We start from the raw sequence: 15,529 nt of genomic DNA, 5'->3' as shown, positions 1-15,529 counted from the left end.
TTAAATATGGTTCTAGATATTCTCACTGTCCGATCAGACACTGGTCATCAGAACAGTAGAATGTACAGACTACTTATTATGAGGGTGTTACAGCTGCAAGGTTATGACAATATACATCCACGATACAATAAAGCCTGAAATTTATAGAAAACAACTTCTGAAGATTTCTTTTAAGAACTTTTTGTACGAATAGAATTTAGAGAGACTAAAAAAGAAGAAAAAGAAATAGAAATAGTATATATCTAAATTGAAAAGCTCATCTATACTTATAGATAATGAAAAGCCATGATATCTTTTCTAAGTAGACACATCCGTTTATTTTCAATAGATATGACTGTTTATTTTAAATTGGCACTTCTTCTAACAGTTATAATTGTTTGTGTGTAATAGACATATCTGTTTATTAACTAATACATTTACTTATTAATAAATATAACTATTCATAATATATATATGAAAAATAAAATAAAATAATTATTTTATATACAGACATGCCAAATGCCATCTCACACACACACACACACATATATATATAATTTTTTTTTTCACTTCTTTTCCTTTTTGTATTTTAATAATATGAGAATTTTTTCTCTTTTTATTATTTAACATACAAGCTTTTTATAATAAAAGTACCGTGGACACAAGCATACCAGAACCCGTGCTCACTGATCTCTTCAATGGCTGACTGTTAACACCCAAAATGCACATTGACTCTCGGAGCACCTACTAAAGCACATAAACGATAAAGTGGCATCAGGTGACAGTGAATGATATAAAACTCAAGCCTGTAATGGTGAAAGACCCATGGTGACTAGTGAGAGATGAAGCAAGAGGCACTTTTTTAGGAATTTAATTTTAATTGAACGATCCTAATTTAATGAAGGGCAATATGGACACTTTATTCTCTCTAACAGCAATTTTTGAATTAAATAGATGGAAGGACCCGCTTTTGGACGAAATTAAAGCAAAGGAGTATAAAAGTTGACTTTTAAAAATACAGGAAAAAAAAATAATTATAACATAATTGAGAGATAAAAAAATAATTTACTCTTTTTTATTTTTAAAAAAATTATTTAAATTTATATTTCAATTTTAAACAAGTTAGCGTTAATTAATTTGATATAAAAAAATACTAAAGCAAAAAAAAAAAATACAAAAATAATATTTTATTATTAATGTTATGAATTTGTGCTTGTAACTTAACACTTTTCTTTTGAAATTTATGAAATCAAACCATTAAAAATATATTTAACTAATAGAAAAATCATATATATATATATATATATATATATATATATATATATTCAATAGGTAATGGAATTATTAGTGCTGAAACTTCCACTAAAAGTCGAGGATGAAGCAACAAAACTAATCAATCAAATGGTCAAAAAGAGAATACATTAAAAATTTCAATCCGGAAAATACTTATGACCCATATTCTGTTATTCTTTGAGGTTTCCTAGCTAGTTTCCCTTTAATTTCCACCAGAATAAATAATTAAAAATAATGATTAATTAATTAATTATGTAATTTCCACTTATTTATTTGTATTGTTGTCAATGCCAGCTCAAAATCAACGTCAAAGATTTCCTAAAATAAGTTCAGTCGAAAGTTAGAAGAAAATTGGCAGCTAATTTTTTTGTGTTTTTATTATCATTACTCAACTTTAATTTTTATTTTAAAACTCTTCAAATTTTAATTTAAACAAAGTTAAGTTAGAGTCCTTTATAATTGATTATTGTACGTTGGCAGGTTATTACCCTACCAACATAGCAAGTAATACAAATAAAAAAATTTTAAATTATTTTTTATTTAAATTATGCAATTTTATTAATTTATAGATTTTAACAATAAGATAATCACTCAATAAATTAAAATTATTTTTATATGATTTATAATATTTTTAAGTAATTAATAGATAGTTATACTACTTTTTAATTTTAATCAATTAATTTAATATGAATTATATATCATATATATGATTAATATATTTTCACATAAATATGTGTGCTATTTTATTTATTATTTTATATTTTAGCCCCTGAAAAAGATACAAAACGGTGTGTAATAGTAAGCTCTAAGTTATTTACAAAAGATACTCAAAACGTTGTGTTTAGTAATGAAGAATGAAGAAAAAAGAAAATGGCGGGAGAGTTTGTTATCAAATTGTCACAGCTGTCATAGATGCTTCTAGATGTAGTTTTCACATATATAACTATACCTGTATAGGCCTTAGATATATACTATAATTCAGTTTTTTTTTTTTTTTTTATATTGATGAATTAAATTTTCCTCTCCAAAGATCTCTGTTTCAATTTCAGTTTTCCTTTAGATTTGTATATGGTATCAAAGCAAACGATCACAACCTGTGATTTAATATGAGTTTTTGCGATTTTGTTTTCTGAAAAATAACTACTATGGCTGATGTTAGAGAATCTGGTGTAGATCAATGCCAAAAAGTTCATCTCGCCTTGCAGAATTCTGATTCTCCAAGCATGATTCTCGTGAGTTCTCCACTGATCGGAGAAAATTACTTGATGTGGAGCAGATCAATGATGATTGCTCTTAGGGCCAAGGATAAGCTGAGTTGTATAACAGGAAAATGTGAAAAACCAGAAGAAAATTCTCCTGACTTTGAGAAGTGGATCAAGGCTGATAGCATGGTTATTTCTTGGATTCTTAATTCAATTTCGAAAGAAATTGTTGAAGCCTTCATCTATACCGTGTCAGCTAAGGAACTTTGGGATGATTTGTCTCAAAGGTTTGGGCAAAGCAATGGTCCTCAAATCTATAAGATCAAGCATGAAATTGGATCTTTTCAGCAAGGTAATCAGTCAGTTACAGTTTATTTTACTAAATTGAAGAAGGTATGGGATGAATTAGCATGTTTGAAACCTTTGCCTACATGTACGTGTGGTGCCTCTAAGGAAATGAGTGATATTATTGATATTGATAAACTGATGCAGTTTTTGTCTAGATTAAATAGTTCATTTGAACATGTGAGAAATCAATTGTTACTCACAGATCCTTTTCCATCTATTGCTAAAGCTTACTCAATGGTACTTCAAATAGAGAAGCAAAAAGAAATAAATACTTTTGTGACAGAAGTACCTGAGAACTCTATGGCTATGGTGGCTAAAACTCAGTATCTCAAGAAGGAGAATGTGAATCCTGTGAATAAATCACAGTATAAGAAGAAGGATGGTGGCAGGAAAGATGATAGGTACTGTGAATATTGTAAGGCCACAGGACATGTTAAGGATTCGTGTTTCAAATTAACTGGCTATCCAGATTGGTATAAACCGAAGAGGAGTTATCAAGCAACAAATCTGACTATTCAATCTACTGATGGATCCGTCAAATCTGATTCACCTAACTCTTCCACTAATAAGGAAGACTTGGCTGCTACTATCACTTCTATAGTTCAACAGGAGTTGTTTAAAATGATGAAAGGCAAGAATATCCAGGAGGCAGGGTGTGTTGAGTATACTAGTTTTGCAGGTAACATCTCAACTAATTTATCAGTTTCTAATTACTCTTGTGACAAGGTAGATTGGATTATAGACAGTGGAGCTACATCTCATATGTGTTCACCTAAAACCATTATACATGAACCTAAATCTATCAAATCCATAACTCCAGTTTTTTTACCTGATGGAACTATCAAATTTCTTAAGTCCGTAGGAAATGTTATTCTGCATTCTTCACTCACTTTACATAATGTGCTCTAAATACCTAGATTTAAACACAATATTTTATCTGTACATCAATTAGCCAAAGATTCACATATCATGGTTATTTTTTACCCTGACCATTGCATCTTGCAGGACCTTTGGACTAAGGAGTTGATTGCTATGGGACAGTTGGAAAAAGGATTATATAGACTTAGTTCTAGTTCTTTTTTTGCACTGAAATTGAAGCATAGGCATGAAATTCCTCTTATGAATCTTTCAAACTCCAATTTGTGTAATGCTGATGATTCTGTAAATAGTAATAAAATCAGTACTTCTCTGTGGCATACAAGATTGGGACATGCTTCAACTTCCAAAGTCAAACATATTTCACAACTCCATTATACTGAACCTACCACAGTATATGAAATTTGTCCACTAGCCAAGCAACACAGATTACCTTTCCCTAAAAGCATCATATCCAGTCCTTGTATTTTTCATCTCATTCACCTAGACATATGGGGACCATACTCATTTCAAACTTTTACTGGAGCTTCCTATTTTTTAACCATAGTTGATGATTTTAGCCGAACAACATGGACTTATCTTCTTCAAAACAAACACTAAATTTGTCATACCATTTCTGTATTTCTTAAAATGATTCATAACCATTTTCATACCTCAGTTAAATATGTTAGAACAGACAATGGGTCAGAATTTTTGAGTTTAGACACCAATAAGCTATTCCAAGAAAATGGTATTATACACCAAAAAGCCATAACTTACACTCCCCAACAAAATGGGGTGGTGGAGAGGAAGCATAAACACTTACTCCAAGTAGCTAGAGCGCTCATGTTTCAATTAGGGTTACCTTCTAATTTTTGGGGGGAATCCATTCTACATGCTACATATTTGGTTAATAGACTTCCCAGTTCTATCCTTCATTGGAAATCCCCATATGAAATGTTACACAACAAGCCTCCTGATTATAATCTTTTAAGAAATTTCGGATGTCTTTGCTTTGCCACAAATGTTAGACCTCACAAAGCCAAATTTGATGTAAGAGCCATTAAATGTGTTTTCCTAGGATTTGCTTCTGGATATAAAGCGTACAAGTTGTATGATCTAGTAGCTAAAACTATTTGTGTCTCACGTGATGTTATTTTTCATGAGTTCCAATTCCCATTTTCACAAACTCATCCGCACTCTATTCAACCTACAATTCCTTTACCTATACCAGAAGATGATTTTCCCTTAGTAACTCACTTTTCTGATCCATCAATAACTACCTCCCAATCCATGTCTCCTACTTTTATTTCTCATATTCATTCTACTCCTACAGTAAGGAGAAGTTCTAGAACTATTCATAAGCTTTCTTGGCTAAATGACTTTGTGGCAAATGTGCAGGTTGATAATTCATTTTCAACTGTTTCCACTGACTCTATTAGTCCAAAGGCACATTCAGGTATCTTACCTACCCCTTATTCATTTTCAAACATATCTTTTCATCCCTCGCATATGAGTTTTGTAGCTTGAATTTCTATGGTTCATGAACCTAGTTCATATGAGCACACTAGAACTGATGATAAATGGGTAGCAGTAATGCAATTGGAACTTGATGCTTTGGAAAAAAAATCACACATGGGATTTAGTTCCCTTTCCTACTCACAAGAAACCTATTGCATCTAAGTGGGTATATAAGATAAAGCACAAACCAGATGGGTTTGTGGATCAATATAAAGCCAGGTTAGTTGCAAAGGGGTTCAATCAGTTAGAAGGTGTTGACTACACTAAAAGTTTCGCCCCGGTGGCAAAATTAGTCACTGTGAGATTATTTTTAGCTATTGCATCAGCCAAGAATTGGCCCATTCACCAATTGGACATCAATAATGCCTATTTATATGGATTTATTGATGAGGAACTTTACATGCTACCCCCTCAAGGGTATGCAAAGGCTCAATCTAATCAAGTATGTCGACTTAGGAAGTCCTTATATGGCCTTAAACAAGCTGGTCGACAATGGAGCAAGGAACTTACCTCAAAATTGGTAGAGTTTGGGTTTATTCAATCAGCTCATGACCACTGTTTGTTTACCAAAAGCACTTCTACTTCTTTTCTAGTGCTTATTGTATATGTTGATGTACTTATCACTGGTAACTGCGAGTCTGACATTGTTTCCACCAAACAGTACTTGCATCACAAGTTCACAATTAAAGACTTGGGGTATGCTAAATTTTTTCTTGGACTGGAGATAGCTCGTTCCACTTTTGGGATGTATATTAATCAACATAAATACGTCCAAGACATACTTACTGATACTGGTCTTCAAGGGGCTAAATTTGCTCAAGTCTCTCTTCCTCGAGGTTTCAAACTCACAGCTAATGATGGTCGTTTATTATCTGATCCTGCTCAATATCGTAGACTTGTGGGACATCTTTTATATTTCAATTTGTCAAGGCCAGATATCACTTTCTTAGTTCAACAGCTGAGCCAATTTATGCAGGCCCTTCGACAACCACACTGGGATGCCGTTATTCATGTCCTTCATTACTTAAAAGGTTGTCCTGATAAAGGTTTATTTTTTCCAGCTGATAATTCTTTTCATCTTCATGCCTATTGTGATGCTGATTGGGCTGCCTGCACTAACACTCGCAAATCTGTCACTGGTTTCTGCATTTTCCTTGGAAATTCCTTAATTTCATGGAAATCAAAAAAACAGGCAACAGTGAGTCGGTCTTGTGCTGAAGCAAAGTATCGCAACATGGCATCTACAGTGTGCGAGCTTCAATGGTTATCTTATGTTCTCCGAGATTTTCGTATCTCTTTCCCCACTCCTATTCCTCTTCATTGCGACAACAAGGCTGCTCTTCACATTGCAGCAAATCCTATCTTCCATGAAAGGGCCAAACACTTAGATATTGACTGCCACATTGTTCGTAATCAATTGCTCAATGGTTTTGTTAAACCGATACATCTTTCTTCCAAGCTTCAGTTTGCAGACATTTTCACAAAATGCTTGGGGAGTCCATTGTTTTCTGATTTCATTTCCAAGCTAGGATTGGTCTCTCTTCCCAAATTCCAGCTTGAGGGGGGGGGATGAGAAAGATACAAAGCGGTGTGTAATAGTCAGCTCTAAATTATTTACAAAAGATACTCAAAACGTTGTGTTTAGTAATGAAGAATGAAGAATGAAGAATGAAGAATGAAGAAAATGGCGGGAGAGTTTGTTATCAAATTGTCACAGCTGTCATAGATGCTTCTAGATGTAGTTTTCACATATATAACTATACCTGTATAGGCCTTAGATATATACTATAATTCAGTTTTTTTTTTTTATATTGATGAATTAAATTTTCCTCTCCAAAGATCTCTGTTTCAATTTCAGTTTTCCTTTAGATTTGTACAGCCCCTCAAAATTAATTTGATAGGAGCACAAGATGGTTGATCAAATATATTATTTTTTGATATATGGATCAAGATTAATTTTGCTTGTATGGAATCCGACTCATTAAGGAGTAATATGTCGCATAAGCACTCAACCATATTTAAGGGATACGAGTGTGGAACAACTCATATCAAATCCTTGTTGGTAGACAAAATATATTATGAAAAGCATACCTCAACGATGTGCATGGCCTTCCATAAATTGGAAATGCTCATAAGCGGAAAAGCAACAAGAAATTACTCCAGGCACTGGGAGCGTATGCTCCTTCACCAGCATGCATGTAGAATACATACCCCATATTTTACGGAGTAACTGGAATTTTGAGAGGACAAGGCGCATTAATTTTTATTGCAGTAAAGCAACTACCAATCTACATCCTCTATCATACATGTGAAAGTTCAAGATTCAGCAGGTTTATTACAAATTCCCAATGCATTAGCCAGAATATCCTCGTTGAAGATGCTAGTTTCTATGCGGAAACAGCTTTGAGAACATACATGCAAGGATTGAACACCTTTCTCAGTTGCACTCGCTTCACGTAGGCGATTGCAAAAGGCTTCGCTCTCTGCTAGAGCTTCCTAGGAGTCTAGAATTTCTGTACGCACCTGAATGCAAAATCATTGGAAAGTGCAGCAAACACTTGTCTGATACAAATTATACGCATGAACGTCGCGAAATTTCAAGGATTTGGCATTTACCAATGACACCATAATTGATCGAAAGACACACAGAAGCATTCTTGCAGATGCTCAGCAGCGATTTCAAGTTGTGGCAACTGCCTCAAATCAACTATATAAAGAAGGGGTGTCTCGATCTCTCTCTCTCTCTCTCTCTCTCTCTCTCTGTACACGTGTAGTTACTGTGTGTTTCTGTTTCTAAATTCAGAATGGTGTTGGACAACGGGGATCAGTTAAATTTCATTTACCTGTCAGTGAAATTCCAATGTGGTTCTGCAACCAAATCATGGGATCTTCAGTGAGTATGCAGTTTTATTCAAGCTGCAGTAAGCTAGGGGGGATTGCTTTTATGCGCTGTGCTCGAATTTGAGGACGATAATGTGGATCATGGTTTGATTGTAATATGTAAATGCCACTTCAAATCCAATCAAGATGGATGCAGTGATTTGGATTTCAACTCAAATTAGAGTGGTATATATTGCATATCGATACAGTTCAAGTCAGATTATTTGTTTGTATGGGATGATCCTTGCTCTGAAGCTAGTGTAATTGATGATGAAAATCGGACTGGTAAATACGGTGAGGCCTCTTTTGAATTCCGTCCTCTAGATTATGAACAAAACCTCCTACAGAATTGCAAGGTGAAGAAGTGGAGAGTCCATCAGCTACTTGGTGAGAGCATAGACAGCAGAACCTTCAATTCTGATGAGGAAGAGGAATTATGTCACAAGGGATTAAAGCGCCCCAAAGACTAACCCCGTGAATGTGCACTTGTTCTTCACCAGTGCCTCAGGCTTTCATATTCCAAAGTCCATGTATGATATATAATTTGTTTGCTGTTAGTCAGCTTCCACTAATTGCTTTTGATAGGCAAATAGTTTGTTTCTCATTGTCAAGTAATCTCATCACAAGAATTGTCTGTAATTTCATCAAGTTTAGATGGACAAACAACTTCTTCAAACGTTTTTTGTTGGTCAACATGGGTTTGTTGAGAATTCCTCATCCCAATATATGATCTACCTTTAACTAAACTAAGTACATCAGAATTAGCTTATAAATTAAAACAAACACCATTCCAATGTACATCAGCATGGAACAAAGCATTACCATTCTTCTGTGTTGCCAAATCAATCACAACTCCAGGACTAAAAACAAGCGGCTGATGCGATTTGCTCCTTGCGTAAAGCTTTTCAAAAGTTCATCACGAACGATTCTGGTAAATCAATAGAGAAGCTCATGGACGAATGTCACAGATTCCATACCAAACGCAAGGTTTGCAACCTTAAATATTGACGCACCCCTGTTCATATAATCTTTAGCAAGAGCCGAAGAACAACAAATACGGGAGGACCATTCGATATACCACTGCAGCAATCACTTCCAATTACATCTACAGTTGCATCTCAAAGATTCTTAAATTTCTTTCAACTCAGATAAATAATGATACTGCAAGTGTAAAAAAATGGCATTCCAGTTCATTTGTAAAACCACGTTGTAGTACCGTTCCATATCAAGAACTGCTCCAGAAATTATTAAGTGTACCCGGTGCACATGTGTTATCTCTCACAATCAGTCATGTGAGACCTACTCTCTGTATTAAAGGAATGACCTACTTTTCTGTGCAAACATATCCCACCAGACAGGCCTATTTCTCCACCATGATATGTGTAGAAAGAAATTCTACTCCTACCATGAAATATCAACAGTGTCATATTTACTGGCTAAGTGATTCCCTCATCTGTTTCCATGCCCAGTTACTCTGATTTAGTTTATTAGGGGACTGGAGCAGTTGAAGGCATAACTTTAGACCTGTCTAAAATGAGAGAGTTACGCTTGACCACCAAAACTTTCAAGATCTATAATCTTAGATTGCTTAAGTTTCATGATTCTGACTTCGAAGATTTCTGTGAAGTGCACTTTAACTGTTGATAAAAATTAATTGAATTTGATGGAATCAATTGATTTTTTCTAGAAAATTTTCAAACGTTTAGGGAATGGCTCCTCTTCCAAATCAAAACTTCCACTTTTACTGGGTCCAGCCATATTAGAGTCATGATGCCTTCTCTCCAACTTGCTAACTTCATCCATCACCATGGGCTTATCAAGAACTTGATTGACAAGACCTAAATTGTCACAAGGATGGCAAGATTCCCTAGCCATAAGATTGTACTCAGTCTTATCCTGATCATAAACCAAACGGATTCTCCATTTTTTCACTTCCATGCCGGGGACAGGTGATTCAGATGAAGCTCTAAGACAGCAACACTTGTTCAACTGATTTGATTCACCAAAACCTATTTGGGAATGAAAGCCCATCCAAAGGTGATCTGACTGAATAGATGGGATTCTATAGATGAGAAATTTAAAGATAGAGGTCCCAGTACAGTCAATAGCTTCCAACGTGCAATAGATGGCTATATCTGAAGCTGGACCATCAGTAAGCAAATCTGGATTCTCAAGGATTGCAAGAACAGGACAGACAGCCAGTCCCTTGAACTTGGCCTTCCAGTATACATAAGTAATCGTAACCTGCCAATCTCCCGCCAACATTAACCGAATAAAATTGATGAGAGAACCAATATAATTCAAGTCCTAATCACTCTTAGAACCCCCAAAGCTTAGCAACGTCACAAGCAACTATTTTGAGCTACTTTAGACAAACCATGAATCCTCTTTGCCCTTCCGCCTTCCCTCCTCTGCCTAAGTCTCAACCTTATCCTCTTCCTCGCCATGGCCTCCAGTCGTGCCCTATATCGGACCATTCCTCCTCCATCCCTAATCTTATTTCTACCCTATTTCCAGTCTGCTTGCAAAGCCCTTCGCTTGGTTCTAAAAGAGTTGTACTAACACCCACGAGTGATCATCTCTGGACTTTGAATCTTCCAAAAAAGCATAAATCATTTATAAAAAAAGAATTCAGTTGAATTTTCACAAGATTATGCTTTATTTTTATTTATTTAAAATAAAAATTTCTTTAAAATTAAAAATAATTGAAAATTTTCAATTCAAATAAGAGAATCTACTAAAAAGAAATCAACTAAATTGAATTCTCGTAAATTTATAGAGTCCAAACAAAGAGAACGGGAATACTTTTCTCGGGTTGGGTGCTTGGGTTGGTCTATCTAATCAAAGTTTTAGGTTTAGGATGATTCATACTTCCATCAATTTTTTTTGCAAAAGCAAATAATTTTATTAATGTTAAGAAAAACTTGTCCTACATTATCCAATTAAAATCAGGTCAACAGATCTCTCCAAAATACTCAACCTAAGACAAAGCAAACTAATCTTGTGTTTGAATCCTTAATTATGTTAAGGAAATAAAGAGAAATTAAACAAAAGAAATTAAGAGAGAAAAAAGAAAAGAAATTCTTTTTTTGATAAATTTTTAAAATGGAAGAGAAATACAATTTCTCCCTTCCAAAAAAAAAAAAAGGAAATAATTATTATACTTTCATTTTTTCTTACATCTACTATATTGTAAAGTAGAAGTATATTTATATAGTTTAATATAAATAACACATTTTTCTCCATTTTCCTCCAATTTGATGGGAAATGATGGGAAAAGAAATGGAATTTATCCTCATTTCTCCTTCTTTCTCTTCCTTTTTCTCTTTTATTTGATGTCTAAAACAAGAGAAATTAAAGAGAAAATTTCTTTTCTTTTCTCTCCATTTCTCTCAATCCAAATAAAGGATAAATGAAAAAAAAGAAAAAAAAAAACCAACTAGAGGGAAACACAACTCAAGAGTCAAGACGGTCCATTGCAGGCAAAAACACAAAACAAGAAATCAGCAGAGTACAATAACAAAGAAGTAGACAAAACACTGTAGAATAGGACCCAAAATAATAGAATTACATCCGCTAGCAATGAGTCCCTGCTGAAACAATGAAGGAGCTTAATGATCAGCAAATCCATATGCAAAGCAACACTAAGAAGCCAAGAAATCCTGCCAGCTTGATAAGATCGCCAAAATGCATTCTGCATTACAAAGCACAATTACAGAACAACAAAAAGGCAGCCCCTAACAAAACAAATTCGACAGCCCAAATCACAACTTGCACAATGAAAATTAGAAGAATGCCACAAATTCTTCAAGTCTATTAAGAAGCTGTTGCCAGGTTATTGAATTACTATAAACCTTTATAATACAAGAAAAGTACTTTGATTATAGTATTATTAATCTACTAGATTTAGAAAAGTGAAGTTTAAGCTTCTAAAATCTCAGAAATCATATGCATAGTCGGACGAAATTGTGGATTGCTGTGTAAACATGTAGTTGCAACCTTCACAATTGTCATTAGTTCTTCTTGAACTTGAGGAGAAGGAGTTGGAAGGCGTTGGTCTAGAATATCTTCCAAGAGTGGCATCTGAGATGAAGGGGATGACATAGAGAAGAAGATTTCACCCGGATGTTTTCCTTTGACCACTTCTAGTACTACCAATCCAAAACTATAAACATCACATTTTTCACTCACCTTCGTTGTGTAAGAAAGCTCTGCCACAAAAAAATTAAATGAATAAATCAAAATTTGTTAAATAAGAGGTGCAATATTCCTAACTACAAATTATATAAAGGACAAATAAAATGTGGTTAAACTACTGCAAGACAAAGCTAGCTTAAAGAAAAGCCTTGCACCCTAGTCTACACATGGATGGTTGAGTGCAAATAATTTGAGTCTAACCCAACAAAAAAATAATATAAATTGAGCCAATGGCTTCTGTTGCTATTTTCTATATTAAGAAAGACCATTAAAGTGTATTACCTGGTGCAAGATGGTTGTGTGTGCCTGATGGAGCAGTCCAATGGGATGAATCGTTATTTAGAAGCTTTGCAGTCCCAATATCTGTTACGTGAGCCTCATATTCAGAATCAAGCAAAATGTTTTTGCTTGTTATGTCTCCATGAACAATTGGCGGTGAGCAGTTGTGGTGCATGTAAAACAGGGCATTGGCAACACCTTTAATAATATTTACTCTCTTACTCCAATCCAGTTCTTTTGCTTCTTTGTCATTTTTCAAGATTGTGGCCAAGTTAACACCATTCAGGTACTCATAAACCAGAAATGAGTATATAGCAGACAGAAAAACGCCATAAAGTTTTACGATGTTCAGATGTCTTATCTCAGTTGATGCCCTTATCTCGTTCATGTACTCTTCTTGACCTGTTCTCTCACTGTCATGAAATGAGTGGAGCTTCTTCACGGCTACTACGCTTCCTGATGGCAAACTTGTTTTGTAGACACTACCATATCCTCCCTTCCCAATGCAGTATGAAGCATCAAAACCATCGGTAGCTTTTATGATTTCATCATGCATGATTCTTCCAAAAGAGCTTGATATCAAAAATGATTCGTCATCCTCTTGATCGCTTTGTTCTGCTTTTGGATCTTTTCTTTTTTGTAAAAAGAAGAAAACTCCCAAGCAACCGAAAAACACTCCGCAAAGAGGGAGGAAAATTATTAGAAACAACATCTTATGGCTCCTTTTAGATGTACGTTTGTTGGACCAAAAATTGCATGGTTGCAGTCCTGGGACATTCCCACACAACCCTTTGTTCCCCTGAAATGCTTCTATGGAAGCATTCTGAAATGCTTTGTTGGAAGGAATGGGACCTTCCAATTTGTTGTAGGACATATCGATTGATAACAAACCATGCATCTCTTTGAAACTATCTGGAATAGAACCATACAAATTATTATGGGAGAGATTCAATGTTTCTAAGCTTTCTAAACCGCTCAATTGTGACGGAATCTCTCCTTTGAGAAAGTTCCAACTTAAATCCAACTCTGACAGCTGAAACAACTTCCCCAATTGAATTGGAATTTCTTGGCTAAACTCATTATTGCTCAAATTCAAGTAGATCAGTTTAGCTAAGTTTCCAATGGTTTCTGGAATCGATTGGTTTAGTCCATTTGCAGACAGGTCTAGATACTCAAGATCCGTTAACAATCCAAATTCGGAAGGTATACCACCTGAGAGATGATTGTCACTTAAATTCACCTTTAACATAGAAGTCAACTTTCCCAATTCCTTAGGAATCCTCCCAAACAGTTGGTTGGAAGAAAGATCAAGTGATTTTAGCTGAGCAGCATTTCCGATCTCCCGTGGGATGGTACCGGTAATATTGCTGTTTGCGATCCATAGTGCGGTCAAATTGGGACACCTTCCCCAGTTGGTTGATATTTCACCATAAAATTTATTGTGGCTTAGATCCATAAATTGAAGGTTTGGATAGACACCAAAATCTTCAGATATATTTCCAGTTAAATGATTTCCATCAAGGCGAACTCTCATTAAACTTTTACAGTCTTTGAAACTTTTGGGGATTGGGCCTTCAAGATGGTTGTCACTGACACTAATGTTTTCAAGCATTTTATTTTGACAAATGTTTTGGGGCAACAAACCAGTCAACTGATTGTTCTGTAGTTGAAGAAAGGACAACTTTGTGAGATTTGATATCTGCTCAGGAATTCGACCAGAAAGTCCATTATCACGGAGATTTAAAATTTTTAACTCGCCTAAATTACCAAAGGAAAAAGGAACAAAACCATTAAGTTGATTTACACCCAACTCTAGATCAACAATGGACGTCAAGTTTCCCAACTCTTTAGGAATGGAGCCGGAGAGTTGATTTTCGTAAAGATGAAGTAGGGTGAGGCTTGTCAGACCACCTAATGACCTTGGAATTGGGCCAGAAAGATAGTTTCCAAAAAGGCTTAGCCAGTTGAGGGACTTCAAGTTTCCAATTTCGGGAGGAATAGAACCAGAAAGTTGATTTTGGTAAATGAACAAGCTAGTTAGCTTTGTCAAGTTCCCAAGAGTGAAAGGGATAGAACCTTCTATGTTGTTGGTATCCATGAAAAGTTCAATTAAATTGGCGAGGTTTCCCATTTCTGATGGAATAGTACCAGAAAATTGATTATCATAGAGGTGTAATGCAACCATCTTGGTCAAATTACATAGTGAAATAGGAATATGACCGTCTAGATAGTTGGTATACAAGAAAAGTTCAGTAAGGGAACTTAACTGTCCTATTTCTTCAGGAATTGAACCATTTAATTGATTTTCAGCAATGTGCAGGATTTCAAGCTTTGTTAGGAGGCCAATCCCAGGTGGGAGTACCCCTGACAACTGATTATGCGATAAATCAAGATACTTGAGTTTGGAAAGCTGAGTGATTTCAAGTGGGATGGTACCAAAAAGACCATTCACACTGAAATCAATAAATTCAACAGAAGGAAAGGATGAGAAAGAGAGGTCATGGAGCTTACCATTTAAACCTGCATTGGTCAGGTTTAATCCAACAACCCTTCCTCCACGGTTACAATAAATTCCAAGCCAAGTGCATGGGCTTGTTTTTGGCTTGGAATTGGTGGCATTTGCAGGAAGTAGCGGCCATGAAGATAGGTTGCGCTGTTGGTTTTGAAGAGTGGCTGCCCATTTGATGAGAGAATTTGCCTCTTCAGCAGAGTCAGAAGCAACGTGCAACAAAATATGCAACAGAAAGAAAAGAACAAGGGAAACGAGGAAGGGTAGACTCTCCAAAGTGAATGTTGCCATAGGTTTTTCTCTCTGCATTTTCAAAACTCCAATGTACACACACATGTATATAGCCTTTAGCTCACTGTGTATACATTAACGAGACTTGACTTGTGTGCCCTTTCGTTGTGTATACGCCATCACGTCATTTAAATGACGTAGTATAAGCTTTATATATTATGTTAAAAATATAATT

At 35.1% G+C, this 15,529-nt stretch overlaps 1 protein-coding gene across 1 annotated transcript; it reads right to left on the bottom strand.

The window, feature by feature from the left end:
- Window positions 1–11,524: 11,524 nt before the first annotated feature.
- On the bottom strand, window positions 11,525–15,463 carry LOC110670748 (MDIS1-interacting receptor like kinase 2). Its single transcript, XM_058138087.1, has 2 exons — window positions 12,558–15,463; window positions 11,525–12,289 (listed from the first exon to the last, which is right to left on the bottom strand). The coding sequence occupies exons 1-2, from the start codon at window positions 15,397–15,399 to the stop codon at window positions 12,000–12,002; spliced, it is 3,132 nt and encodes a 1,043-aa protein (XP_057994070.1). The 5' UTR covers window positions 15,400–15,463; the 3' UTR covers window positions 11,525–11,999.
- Window positions 15,464–15,529: the final 66 nt, after the last annotated feature.

Source organism: Hevea brasiliensis, chromosome 16, assembly GCF_030052815.1.
Source record: "Hevea brasiliensis isolate MT/VB/25A 57/8 chromosome 16, ASM3005281v1, whole genome shotgun sequence".
NCBI lineage: Eukaryota > Viridiplantae > Streptophyta > Magnoliopsida > Malpighiales > Euphorbiaceae > Hevea > Hevea brasiliensis.
This window is presented reverse-complemented; position numbering and strand designations above follow the sequence as displayed.